We start from the raw sequence: 14985 nt of genomic DNA, 5'->3' as shown, positions 1-14985 counted from the left end.
ACTGAAGCCACCTTCACTCCTCCCACAGAGAAATGTGTTCAGCCTGCTGTCAAGAAGCATCAAACTGCAGCATGGAATCAAAACTGACACATTTCCATTGTAGTGAACAGTTGCTGGAAAATGAGACTCTAAAGAAAAAGCAAATTACAGCAGATCAGTGCTGGTAACGATGCCACACTTCTATGCTCAGCCTAACAAGTCAGAAGATGTTGGTGCTCACAAAGGTCATGCAACAAATGATGTCAGCCCACCTCCACTGAAGGCTTTCAGGTTCTTCTCAATCACTTTTGTATTTCATCAGCTAAACACTGAGATAATTTTCTATTAAAATGGGATCTTCTCTGCCACACTTTCAGTTCTCTCAATCACTTTCCTATTCCATCAGCTAAATATGAAAGAGGGATCTTCTCTGCCACACTTTCTTCCAGAATCGCTGCCCACAGTCTTGCATTCTCTATTAAACTCTTGGGGCTGAACACTGCAGTAAAATTTTGTCTGAAATGTGTATTGCATACCGCATTTTATGATGTCTGGTACCAACTAGGATACAAAAATACATTGATCTTCACTGAGAAATTCAGAGGAAGGAGCACAATCAACAGAAATATTGGAGGGGTCCCTTGTATCATTTTCTATTATTAGCCATTAATCGTGTCTTTATCTCCAGTACTGAACATCCTTACCTACAGCCAAATGCTAATCTCATTAATCCTCTTTAAAGATCTGTAAGGTCTTCTGTGTGATTCTGACTTTCACTTACTGCATTACCTTAATTTTACAGGGATTTTTTTTGCCAACTCACTGGAGATCAGTTTCTCTTTAGAGAAAGGAGGAAAGACTGCTCTTCTCCCTAGTGAAGACAATGGCTTTAAAAATAGAAACGAGACACAAAAATGCTGCCAGCCAGCAACAGTCAACACGGAGAAGTCAATCCACAAAGGTTGCTACTGAAGACTTGCTGCTAAAGTGAACAGAAGCTGGGACCACAGATAGGCAGGGGAACTGGTGCTATGATGTTTGGGGGGATGCATCCCACCTTGGAGGAGGATCTGGAACTCACAAAGATTGTTCTCAACCCACTCACCCCCATCACAGGGCTTTTCATTAGAGACAAAGAAATATGAAGGGGGCAATGACACAGCAATCCATGACACAGGTCCAGTGAATTCAAACTGTTTGGTTTGGCTCAGTGAGCAGCATTTGCAGCGACAAGCAGAATCTACTACACCAGACTGTATGCAAAGTGGGGCAGGGCACACACTGCACTTGCAGGGCTGGAGATTTAATAGAATGGCTTTGGATACAATGACTGTGACAGGTTTTCCAAACTCTAATGGTACAAGCTCCACTGACTGTAGAGTTAGGACTGGTTCTCTGGTCCTGACTGTGAATCAAACACAGGATGGAGAGGATGTGAAGGTGGTTAAGCTTAATGGCCAAAACGTCAGCCGAAATTAGTCTGCTTTTGAAGAAATGAACAAGCAGTGGAAGGTGGGTAGAAGTATTTAAAAGCTGTAGCCCTCTTGAAGAACTTCAGGGAAATTCACAACAGTGATGCACAAACATAAACATAAATCTAAGGTTGAAAGCCAAAAGCCTGTACCAATGGTCAGGATAAAACAAGCTCAGAACTACCCTTGGGCTTTTCTGTGATCCATCTATTTCTCATTGCTCTAACCCCTGCATTCCGTATGAATCTGAATGTGATGAATTAGGACTTAATCATTCTTTTCAACACACTGCAGAGAACAAATGGCTGGTTGAAAAATAGAAATATCCCAGATCAACTTCTTTTTTTCAAGCAGGGATTAATGAAATCATCACCTTATGGCTAGAAATGGATGAGAATAACCAATCCCATTTTATTAAGGCTTTCTCTGCACAGGTCTTAGAGATGCTACAAATTTCATCTGCATTATCATTAGGATTAAAATCAAAAGCTTATGTGGAACCATCTGGCTGATTAACATAGCCTCTTAACTCTGCAAGACAAAAATGTGTGTGTGTGTGTGTTCAGGCAAGTTAAATCATAGGAATACCTAATTTTTGAGTCTCCTCTCCAAAATACCAATATCAGTTCTAGGGTTGATCACAAGAGGGAGACTACATCACCCTATTTCCTCTCCTCATGTTTGGACCAGTTCTAACCTTTGACTGCTGATCGATAAAGCATTAATTAGCGTGTTCAATTAGCATGTTGGGGGTTTTGGGGGTTGTTTTTGTTTCTGAGTTTGCCCAACCTCTGAAACCTATAGGTAGAGATAGCCAATCCAGTAGACAAGATTGAACAATGCAAAGGCCGTTGGGAAGAAGATTCGGGAGTAGGAGTCAATTTTTGCGATGCGGATGTGTATCCTTCCTTCCCTCCAAGATCCTGTGCGGCAGTCTTCAAAGCAACAGAAGAAGCTAGCACAGTCTTTCCCTTCTAGGCACTCATAGCCGTAATCATCATCACGTTCAGGGAGATGATTAATGTTATTAATTGGAATTAGCGTCGAGCCGGGTCGAACAGCAATTGCAGGTGGTCTCTTAAGAAGGAAAACAGCAAACAGAACCGAACCAAACCAAACCAAAATCACCAACAAGGGGGAAAAAAACAAACAAACAAACACACACACAAAAAAAAAATAGAGAGGGAAGAAAAGAAAAATATAAACAGTTTTCTGGTATTATAGAGTAGAATAGAATAGAGTAGAGTAGAGTAGAGTAGAGTAGAGTAGAGTAGAGTAGAGTAGAGTAGAGTAGAGTAGAGTAGAATAGGAGTAGGATAGAAGGATAGGATAGGATAGGATAGGATAGGATAGGATAGGATAGGATAGGATAGGATAGAATAGGATAGACCAGGTTGGAAAAGACCTTCAAGATCATCATTCCAACCTATCACACAACACCATTTAATCAATTAAACCGTGGCACCAAGCACCCCATCCAGTCTCTTCCTAAACACCTCCAGTGATGGTGACTCCTCCACCTCCCTGGGCAGCACATTCCAAAGGCCAATCTCTCTTTCTCTTTATTTTTATCCTTGAAGAATTCCAAAGGCTTTCCATAGCAGAGGACAATCCAAGCACCTTCAGTAATGCACAGAAATTCTCATATGAAAGAAAACAGTGTGGGGAGCTTGGTGAATTATGAACTGCTGTATATAATTAGCTCACACAGGCAAAAGATCACAAATGATTTTCACCTGCCACAGTAAAAATTGGGTTGTGCTGGGATTTGGGAATAGTGGATAATTAGTTACACAGACAGGGTTAGCTGATCCCATCTACACAACACAAAGGAACATTTTGAAGTCAGACACAGCTTGACAACTGGGTCACAAGCAACTCCACAAGCATCCCTACCAAGGGAATGGTGGTTCTCCCAGCATTTAGCAGCTTTGGAATGAGACTGGAGTTGTTTCTGAAAGATACATTTTCACCCCAAAAGATAATCTAATGAGATTGGTACAGCATCATTGATGAAGATACATAAGGCCAGCCCATGGCATCTAATTCTGTGATGTTAAATCCCTAAATTTGCCCTGCCTTTATAAAGCAAGACATAGGAACTCATAGGAGAACATCATTCAAGTCAGTGAAACTTATTAATTCAGCTGTTACTTCTCAGTTTTGCTTTCCAGGGGCATAACTCAATGCTCTTGCAATGTGGTAAATCCTCAGTGTAATAGATGTTAAGGTTCACAAATAATTTTCATAGGAAAAGATGGGATGCCTCATTGCCTAGGACACATTCTGTTTGCTCTTCCCTTTCTTGCAATGTTTGCCTTTTCACCTTCCTTTTACTTGCACTGCCACAGCTCATCTTTCCCCCTTTTCTTGTTCCAATGCAGTTTTTCACTCCTCACCTTTGTTTTCCTGAATTCTTCAAAAGACATCCACTATCTCTCCTTTTTTCCCTCTTTCTAAACCTCCTAGCCTTTAAAAATTGCTCCATAATCCTCTTTCAACACTCTACCCTGCACCTGACCTGTTGCCACCTATTCTAAAATCTTCAGAGCAAGGACAGGGGTTATAGCAACACTACTCTTACACTGCCTTCTGGTTTTTTTTCCCTTACCATCCCCACATTTTGTCCTGTAAGGAATAAACACAGCAGGAAAGGCTGCAACCAGAACTGACTGGGAATAGAATAGAATAGAATAGAATAGAATAGAATAGAATAGAATAGAATAGAATAGAATAGAATAGAATAGAATAAACCAGGTTGGAAAAGACCTTCGAGATCAAGTCCAACCTATTACCCAACACCATCTAATCAACTAAACCATGGCACCAAGTGCCCCATCCAGTCTCTTCTTAAACACCTCCAGTGACGGTGACTCTACCACCTCCCTGGGCAGCACATTCTAAGGGCAAATCTCTCTTTCTATGAAGAATTTCTTGCTAACATCCAGCCTAAACCTCCCCTGGAACAGCTTGAGACTATGACTTCTTGTTCTGGTGCTGGTTGCCTGGGAGAAGAGACCAACCTCCACCTGGATACAGACTCCCTTCAGGTAGTTGTAGACAGCAAGAAGGTCTCCCCTGAACCTCCTCTTCTCCAGGCTAAACACCTCCAGCTCCCTCAGCCTCTCCTCACAGGGCTGTGCTCCAAACCCCTCCCCAGCTTTGTTGCCCTTCTCTGGGCACCTTCCAGCAACTCATCATCTTTCCTAAACTGAGGAGCCCAGAACTGGACACAGGACTCAGGGTGTGGCCTAACTAGTGCTGAGTACAGGGCAGAATGACTTCCCTGCTCCTGCTGGCCACACTGTTCCTGATGCAGGCCAGGATGCCATTGGCCTTCTTGGCCACCTGGACACACTGCTGGCTCATGTTTAGCTACTCTCAACCAGTACCCCCAGGTCCCTTCCTGCCTCGCTGCCCTCCAGCCACTCTGCCCCCAGCCTGTAGCACTGCATGGGGTTGTTGTGGCCAATGTGAGAAGAATCTCTCTCAAACAATTCTGCAGAATAGGCAATGAAGAAATAGAATAAACTATTTTAAAAATAAACCCAGCACTCCACATCACTGAGAGCCTTGTTATGTTTTAGTGTTGTCCCACTTCCAGGGAATGACTTTGGCCAGCACACAAGTCTCTCTACGTTGTTAAGGAGGAATTCTACCGCTGCAGGGACATTCTCTTCAGCGTCTCAAGGGGTGATGTTAAAGCAGTGCGGTTTCTTTCCTCCACAGTTTCAAACAGCTTTATTTAATCACTGTCTTTACCAGAGGAAGTTTCACACAGACTGCTGGTTCAACACTTTTTTTTTTTTTTGAGACATGATGACCTAGGGAGCTAATTATCATCTTAAAGGGCCTCATTATTCTTTGCAGGTATGGTAAAACACTGCCAATACTAATGCACAGCAGTTACATGCTTCTAGATTTCATTTGAGGCATTACAAGCAGGGCTTATTTTTGTTCAAATTCTTTTTCTTTAACTTACAAACATCATTATTTTTGTTGAGGATCTACAGGGGAAAGTACTTAGCTCTGACTGACACCTACTCTGGCTTTACAAGTGTTTTCACAGAATCACCAAGGTTGGAAGAGACCTCAAAGATCTCAAGTCCAACCTGTCACCCATGACTACTAGACCATGGCACCAAGTGTCACATCCAATCCCTTCTTGAACACCTCCAGGGACGGTGAGTCCACCACCTCCCTGGGCAGCACATTCCAACAGCTAACAACTCTCTCTGTGAAGAACTTTCTCCTCACCTCAAGTCTAAACTTCCCCTGGCACAGCTTGAGACTGTGTCCTCTTGTTCTGGTGCTGGTTGCCTGGGAGAAGAGACCAAGTCCCACCTGGCTACAGCCTCCCTTAATGTAGTTGTAGACAGCAATAAGGTCTCCCCTGAACCTCCTCTTCTCTAGGCTAAACAACCCCAGCTCCCTCAGCCTCTCCTCATAGGGCTTTCTGGCCTGGTTCCACCAGTGTTAAAGTTCATGCAATGATTTGTTTCTGCTGGTGGGGTAAATCAGGAGCCCTCAACTCAGGAACACCCTAGGAGGAGTTAAAAAATAACAGTGCTGCTTTTCACCAGCACAGACTGAAGCTGGCTGCTGAATAAGAGGTTTGAAGAGATGGCCTGAAAGAAGAAGAAAGGCAGTGCCCTCTTACAGGACTGACTACCTACAGGGGGCACATAAAATGTGTGTAAGAGACAATGTGAAGGAAAAAAGGGATGAAAGACCAACTCCTTGCAGGAAAATGACCTTACATCAACTGGCAGAGGCTTGAGAAAAAAAGAAAAAGAACAACATGTAGCTCCAGCAGCACATGATATATATGCCAACTGATATTGTAGATAGAACTCCAAATACAGTGAGAAGCATTTAAAGTGCACTCTGATAGGATCAAAAGCAAATTATTCTGTAGTAGCACTAATACAGGTACAAAAGGTGATGCATTCACTGCAGGTGATCAGCACAAGATCCACAACTAATTAAGTGTAATCTTTCCTACCCAAACTCATTATCCTTCCTAATGTGGATTTACATAAGCCAGTTCATACTATCTCACTTGAATGATGCCAGCACATATTTTTGTAAGATAAAAGTGCTGTAATCATTTGTTAAACTCCAGCATTTCTTCACAAGATCATTTCCTTCAACTTATTGCCATCAGCTCCTGGAATAAGAAGCTTTGACTGTATTTTGCAGTGGAAAGAGAAGATGTATGAAAGGCAAGTTTTCCAAGCAAAAAAAAAAAAGAGAAACCAAAGAAAAAACATCTGCACATAAGAACTCTTCAGGAGGAATTAAACTGACTATTTTAATTAAACTGGGGGGTTTTGAGTTGCATATCCCTAAATATAAGAGGAAAAAACCAAAAAGAATTAATAGAAGTCTTTGACCCAGATATAAGGAGGGGAAAAAATGAATTAAAAAAGGATTTGTAATTGTATGACTTCCCATTAATGAGCTAGCTTCTTTAATTGCTCTGTTTGGAACAAGAAACTTTATAGCCCTTTATAAAACACCAAACCCTATTTATCAAATTGGAATCTTTGCATCTAAGTGCATTAAATTTAATCTCCTCCATATTTTTTTTTTTTCTTTAAGAGTAATCTCTTATTTAATGTGGTCTTGTAGCCATAATGTGCTGAAACAGGTTCAAAGAATTCTGTGTGGAAAGATGATTAGTTTTTAACTGCTTAGAAACAAAAGAAAGAACACAGTGAACCACAACTGAACAGTGTGCTGAGTATTATATTACTCATTTTAATCTCAGCCCAAACTCCAGCCACTTCCTCAGTGTCATGGTTTCAATCTCACCATTATTCTGCATTTTAAATTGCTGTAAGGCACTGAAAAATCTCAACTCACTTGGTAGATTGTTGCACAAATGGCTGATATGTGAATAGATTCTCCAAAGTCTTGTTACTCCATTCAACAGAGCATATTTGCAAACCACTTCAATGGCTTTTGAGCTGCCAGCACCTGATCTTTAATATTTCCCTGGTTTGAATAAACAGCGTTTCCTCCACTCTGCCTTTTCTCTTCATTGTGCATGCTGAGAGCAGGTCTATTTCAGCTCCCTGTTCCCTAAGTGTTGTTGAGGCCTTGCTGCAACAACCTAAAACTTAATTTGCTATGCAGGCACTGGGAAGTCCTCCAAATTCTGCAGCCTCTCTTACCTTTTATCCTCACTGCTCAGCTGTGGCCCCTGCCAAAGCCTGTTTTCCATCCTGTCCTTTGTGCCCACATTGGCTTCCACCACTAACAGGAAGGAGATTTGGGGTTTAGATTTTCCAGCTCTCTTGGCAGTGTTGGATTCCCTTAAGATCACAGTGATGGCCAACCAAGGCATCACAGGGCAGGATTAAATGCACAGCTGATCCACTCAGACCAGCTCACCATAGGAAATGCAAGGGTTCTCATTTCCCTGATATTCAGCCAGCTTCCCATAGCAGCTCTGTTAAACAAGGGAGCAACAGTGCTTTCTGACGCTGGCTGCAGAATGGATGAGACTCACAGCAGGTTTTCTGCATTTCTCTCTCTTCACTTCTATAATTTCATTTCTATTTCTGTTTAATCTTACACAGGTGACATTCAGCCTTCACCCAGAAAAGGCAGCTGGTGTGATTCAGTTGTGCTCCACTTTCCTTCCACAAAATGGTCTGGAAGAGAGCTTTGTAAACATCGTCCTTCCTCTTACTGTGTCAAAAAATATGACTACAATCAAGCCTCGAGTTACTAAGACTGGTGTTGAACTAGTAAGATATTTGATGCATTTACCTCAATGTTCTATTAGTTTGCAGATTAGCTTTAATTATTTATACTGACTTTCAATAATTGATTCCCTGGAAGGTCCAGCATTGCTACTAGAAGGACAGAAAGCCTCTTAAAAATGAACAGTTCTTGTTGCTGGGGTGTGGGAGGAGTCACACCCTGCAAACATCAACTTCTAAAAGCCAAATGTTCACTTTGTGGAGAGAAAGATGGAATGAAATGACACACAAAGAGTTAAAGGGGAAGGAAATCAGAATACTGACCAATAATAAACACTTTTCCCCCTGCAGAGATGCTGAGGTAAGACACAAGTCAGGTGATGCAGATCCAAAATATTCCTCACACCTTCTGTCCATTTACCTTATCTTTATTGCTCGAGCCTCATCTTTAGTTTCTGCTAGGGGCTGTTTTCAAAGGCACTGTGATGAGATAGATCACCCTGCATGGGCAGCTCTAGAAAACTCAAGGGCATGGACATAGCATGGAAACATGAAGTATTATCTCTAAGCACCCTCTAGCTTAGACTTTCTGTGTTCTCATGAGCTTCTGAGTGGAATGATCTCAACCCCATGGTCATTAGTGGTATTTACAGAAAATGAATGCAAGCACCAAACTGGGGGAAAAAAATTAAAATAAAGTCAATTATAAAACAAATATTGCTAATTATATTTGAACAGCAACCCTCCTACTTAAGAACCAGCCCCTCAAAATCAGATGTTACAAGGGAGAGCATTACTTTTTCCTTTGTTTTCCCTTCTTGTTTTGCTAAACTTACCGATGGCTTAGATTTTGCCTTTTTTTCTTTGCCTTTGTCGCCTTTCCTGTTGCTGGTAAAGTAATGCAAGGTGCCATATTCCATCAAGGCAGCAAAGACAAAAATAAAGCAAACTGAAACAAAAAGGTCCATCGCTGTCACGTAGGAAACCTTTGGGAGAGACTTCCGAGCAATTGTGCTCAATGTTGTCATGGTCAGCACCGTTGTAATGCCTGGGGGGGAAAACACAGGGAGGAGGGAGGAAGTGAATGAATAATCCAATCATATTGTCACCAAAAAAAATCCTCAAATTAGCCCTTGATTCATTCCTGAGGCATACAAAAACAGAGCCACAACAGTGTTCACCCTCAGTCACACCCACACACATCAGTGCTGTTGCAAGAAGCTATCCTTGATCGTAGAATGGTCCAGGCCAGAAGGGACCTCCAAAGCTCATCCAGTCCAACCTCCCCACAGCCAGCAGGGACATCCCCAACTAGATCAGGCTGCCCAGGGCCTCATTGAGCCACACCTTGAATATCTCCAGGGATGAGGACTCAGCCACCTCCCTGGGCAACCTGTTCCAGTGTTCCACTACTCTCACAGTGAAGAACTTGTTCCTCACATCCAATCTAAATTTGCTCTTCTCTAGTTTGAAGCCATTGGCCCTCGTCCTGTCACTGCAGGCCTTTGCAAACAGTCTCTCTCCATCCTTCCTGTAGCCCCTCTGAGGTACTGGATGTCTGCTATTAGGTCTTCCCAGAGCCTCCTCTTCTCCAAGCTGAACACTCCCAGCTCCCTCAGCCTGTCCTCATAGCAGAGGTGCTTGAACCACTCTGGACCCTCTCCATCAGGTCCATGTCCTTAGTATATTGAGAGCTCCAGAGGTGCACACAGTACTCCAGGGGAGGTCTCACCAGAGCAGAGCAAAGTGGCAGAATCCCCTCTCTGGATATGCTGGCAATGCATCTTTTGATGCAGCCCAGGATGTAATTTGCCTTCTAGGCTGCAAGCTTACACTGCCTGCTCATGTCCAGCTTTTCATCCATCAGCAGCCTCAAATCCTTTACCACAGGGCTGCTTTCTCTCACCTTATCCCCCCAAATGATAGTTGGGATTGCTCAGGCCCAGGTGCAGAACTTTGCACTTGCTCTTGTTGAACCTCACGAGGTTCACCTGGGCCCACCTTAGGACTCTAGCAATCACCATGGGATCAAACAGAAGGCAGCACATTTCCCCTTCACTTGAAATTCCTCACAGTTTTATCAACATACTGAATAAACCACAACACTGGGAAATGATTCTAACAAATCTGCTCTAGGTGGCACATATAAAACAATTACAAGAGACCAAGGGGTTGAAATAAGCACACAAAAAATTTATAAACACACAGGGAAAAAAAAAAAAAGGTCTTTTTTCTCTTGAAAGATTAAAAGGCACCAAAGGAGACATCAGTTTAAAAAACCAAGCAAACCCCAAAGTGTCTTATTTGTCAAATTATTTCAGGCTTTCTGAAAACATGAGAAAAACTCAATGGTTTCAGTTAGAATCATAGAATCAACCAGGTTGGAAAAGACCTCAGAGATCATTAAGTCCAACATATTACCCAATACCTAACACTTCCTGACAACTAAACCATGGCTCCAAGTGCCACATCCAAGACTTTTTTGAACACCTCCAGAGACAGGGACTCCACCAACTCCCTGGGCAGCACATTCCAATGGCCAACTACTCTTTCTGGGACAAACTATGTCCTCATCTCCAGCCTAAACTTCCCCTGGCACAGCTTGAGACTGTGTCCTCTTGTTCTGATGCTGGCTGCCTGGGAGAAGAGACCAACCCCCACCTGGCTACAATCTCCCTTCAGGTAGCTATGGATGGCAATAAGGTCTCCCCTGAGCCTCCTCTTCTCCAGGCTAAGCTCCCTCAGCCTCTCCTCACAGGGCTGTGCTCCAGACCCCTCCCCAGCTTTGTTGCCCTTCTCTGGACACCTTCCAACAACTCAACATCTTTCCTAAACTAAGTGTCCCAGAACTGGACACAGGACTCAAGGTGTGTCCTAACCAGTGCTGGGTACAGGGGCAGAATGACTTCCCTGCTCCTGCTGGCCACACTGTTCCTGATGCAGGGCAGGATGCCATTGACCTTCTTGGGCACCTGGGCACACTGCAGGCTCATGTTCAGCCTATTGTCATGTTATGTGCTACTGACATGTAGCAGACCAACAGAGATGACTTTTATGGCCTCTCTAGATTCATTCTCTAAGTTACCAGGTATTTCTTCAATATTTTGTCTTAAGTAATAGAAAATGTTTCCCTTGATTCACTTACCTGGGAGTTAATTAAAAGACCAAGCTGGTCTTAACAGGGATGTGTTCAGAATCTCAACTATACCATTTTTCACTGCTTTAACATTTACAAGGTGTTAACACTTTCTTCTTCTACTTGATGCTTCAGGAAGAGGCACAGAGTTTTTCATAGTAGTCATAGAATCAGAGAATGGTTTGGGCTGGAAATGACCTCCAAAGGTCATCGTTCAGTCAGCAGGAACATCCTCAGATAGGTCAGGTTGCCCAGATCCCTGCCAAGCCTCACCTTGAATATCTCCAGGGATGGGGCCCCAGCCACCTCCCTGGGCAACCTGTTCCAGTGTTCCACTGCCAAAATTAAGATGTGGCTTTTCCTTTCGGAGAGCAACACTTGAGCAGACAATTTGCTATTTATGTGCATGGCCTTATTGCAAAGAAGAAATGCACGATGAAGAAGAAAACACTCCAAGGCTGTCTGTGGCTTGTAAATCAAAGCATAGAATCAGGGGTCACTCTGACCTGATCTTGCAGCAGGAAAGCTGCAGTGGTGTTGCAAGGAATTTCTCAGTGAAACTGCATTCTTACAAGGGCAATAACCACAGGGCTTCTCAAAAATGCTCTGCTCCCAACTAGATGCTTTTGAAAATCAATTAGGCATTTCTCTGCATAGTTAATTATCTAATTACCTTTAACCTTCTCAAATCTACAATCTGCCAGCATCTTTCAACATACATTGAAGAAAAGGTTCCTAGCATGTTCAGTGAAGCCAGACCACAGGACAGCTTCCAGGTGGGCAGTCATACCCACAGCCTCCTGACTTCTGTTCAGAAAGGAGAAAAGGAGATGTGGGCTTTCCCAGTCCCTCTCCACTAAGCAAAAGGCATTCAGGAGGTTGTCACAGGGAGCAAATCTCCCACAGCACCATGACTGACTGCCACAATAGACCTTGCCTGGCTTTCTGAATTTCTCAGTCTTATTCTACAAAATTGCTTCTCTTTGGTGTATCCATCACTTTCTTTTTCCACCAGAACATCTGCATGTGAGAAAAGTCATCCTACCACCTGTCAAACAATGGTTTCTGCATGTTCACACAAAAGGAGCTCAGAGTTGACTGCAGGGAGCTGTAAACATTCTATTGCAAATATTTGTAGTACATCTCAAGCAGATGAAGGTTAGTACTGCTGAAGTGGGAGCATGAAAGCTCCAGCTTAACCATGAGATCAAAAGCAAAGTTTCTAGATTTGTGGCATGAAAAAAAAGAAGAAGAAGAAAGAGTGCTCTGCAGAAAGAACAACTGGAAACATCACCAGCAGGATGTTAAAACAACAACTTCTTGTTAGAGCTAGTGGATTTCCAGAGAGTACTCACAACAATGTCCAGTGATTAGCTGGCCAATAAAAACCTTAAAATTATTGTCTAAATCAAGATTTGAAACTATTAAGAGACACTCTCACTTATTGATTGAAGGTTTTAGGCTCTCTTCACTGAGCCTTGCAGCATTGTTAAATAGCAGCAAGTTAGGATCCAAGACATTCCTTTCCTTACACTTTCATTAGGGTACTGAGTCATGCTCACTTCTGCTTCCTTTCTTTCTTGACTTACTAACCTTGCAGGCTTGGCTGGACAGTGATCCAGTTTCAGTGGGAAAGGCAGGGAGTCAAAGCCTGGACTCCTTTCTAGTAGAAAACTCTCCTATAATGTGGGAATGATGCATTCACAATCCTATAAAGCTGATGAAGAAACATAACTCATCTCTCACTTCCTAAGATACACTCTCAGCTCTTGGTCGTTCCCTCAACATAGGTCAGAGTACAGAATCAACTAGGTTGGAAAAGACCTCGGTGATCATCAACCCCAACCTATCACCCAACACCACCTAATCAACTAAACCATGGCACAAAGTGCCTCATCCAGTCTCTTCTTAAACACTTCCAGTGATGGTGACTCCACCACCTCCCTGGGCAGCACACTCCAATGGCCAACCTCTCTTTCTGGGAAGAATTTCTTCCTAGCATCCAGCCTAAACCTCCCCTGGCACAGCTTGAGACTGTGTCCTCTTGGTCTGGTGCTGGTTGCCTGGGAGAAGAGACTAACCCCCACTTGGCTACAACCTCCCTTCAGGTAGCTGTAGAGAGCAACAGGATCTCCTCTCAGCCTCCTCTTCTCCAGGCTAAGCAATCCCTGCTCCCTCAGCCTTTCCTCATAAGGCTGTGCTCCAAACCCCTCCCCAGCTTTGTTGCCCTTCTCTGGACACCTTCCAGCAACTCAACATCTTTCCTAAACTGAGGGGCCCAGAACTGGACACAGGACTCAAGGTGTGGCCTAACCAGTGCTGAGTACAGGGCAGAATGACTTCCCTGCTCCTGCTGGCCACACCGTTCCTGATCCAGGCCAGGATGCCATTGGCCTTCTTGCCCACCTGGGCACACTGCTGGCTCATGTTCATCCTACTATCAACCAGTACCCCCAGGTCCCTTTCTGCCTGGCCGCTCTCCAGCCACTCTGTCTCCAGCCTGTAGCACTGCACGGTCATACTGCTGTCAGCAGCTTTACTAAAACCATCTTTCACTGCTGAGCTCAAGGCTGCTAGCATGTATGTGTCCTGTGTCCTGTCTATCACATTTTTGTGGGGACACCAACTCTACTCCAAGGCAGCACACAGATACTAAACAGGAAAATGTAGGAGACTGACAGCATAGGTCAGCCAGGATGACACTAACACAGAATTCTCTCTGCAACACACTTCAGTAGTCAGCAGTAAATGCAGGACAGTGAGTCAGGTTTTAGTGAGTTCTAGGCATAGCTGCTTGAAGTGCACATTTGGTTGCAAATTTTTCATCCTGTCATCATTGCTATTATCAAAAATGAGTGAGCATAATCATCACCACCACAACAACGCAGCAGGCAACTAAAAAAAAAACCAGAATGGAGATCTTCATGGTTTTTGCCTCTGCCGTAATGACATCCTTTGTTCCATGATGCTAAGTGAAGTTTGATAGAATCAAAGATTTGATAGGGTTGGAAGGAACCTCAAGGATGATCCAGTTCCAACCCCTCACACTAGATCAGGTTGCCCAGAGCCACATCCAGCCTGCTAGACTTGTTGGACTAGTGATTGCCATGTTACCTTCCATGGTGATGAAAACAAGAATATAAAGAAGTGAGGGGTAAAAAAGATGTATTTATGTGAACCACAAGGCCTGGTTCAGGATTTTCAGATTTCCATTGTCAACACTCCCACCTTAAGCCCTGTGCATCCACAGCAGGATCCTCCTACTCTTAATCTTGCAGTTCAAGAGCAAAGGTGACCAATGGTCACAATCTGGAGGGGAATAAGCTGTGGTTAATCTACTCCCTGCTGCAGATTTGTATTCCTGGGGAGTAGCAGAACTTTCAAGTCTGACAAAGAAAAAGGCATTCTTACCCAGAGAAGTCCTTGCAGGAACTGCATCCTTATTGATCCAAAAAGACACCCATGAAAGAACAACTGTGAGGATACAAGGAATGTATGTCTGAATAGTGAAATATCCCATACGTCTGCTGAGATCAAAGAAGATTGTCATAATAATGTAATCACCTACAAGTTAAAACAAAATAAAAGAAAGAAATACTTACATGACATTGGAAATGGTTTTCAGCTGTATCTTCCCCTTTTCCAGGCCTGCTCTACATAGATATTAGATGAAATAAAACTTAAC

At 43.3% G+C, this 14985-nt stretch overlaps 1 protein-coding gene across 1 annotated transcript in view; it reads right to left on the bottom strand.

Moving 5' to 3' along the window:
* Nucleotides 1–1797: 1797 nt before the first annotated feature.
* Nucleotides 1798–14985, bottom strand: part of GABRG1 (gamma-aminobutyric acid type A receptor subunit gamma1) — a 74226-nt gene continuing 61038 nt past the window's right edge. Inside the window, exons 7-9 of the mRNA XM_054163655.1 lie at nt 14712–14864; nt 9001–9212; nt 1798–2528 (exon numbers count right to left, since the gene is read on the bottom strand). Of these exons, the coding sequence (XP_054019630.1) occupies nt 2250–2528; nt 9001–9212; nt 14712–14864 (644 nt within the window). The 3' untranslated portion in view covers nt 1798–2249. The remainder of the gene's footprint in view (nt 2529–9000; nt 9213–14711; nt 14865–14985) is intronic.

This window comes from Dryobates pubescens, chromosome 1 (assembly GCF_014839835.1).
Source record: "Dryobates pubescens isolate bDryPub1 chromosome 1, bDryPub1.pri, whole genome shotgun sequence".
NCBI lineage: Eukaryota > Metazoa > Chordata > Aves > Piciformes > Picidae > Dryobates > Dryobates pubescens.
This window is presented reverse-complemented; position numbering and strand designations above follow the sequence as displayed.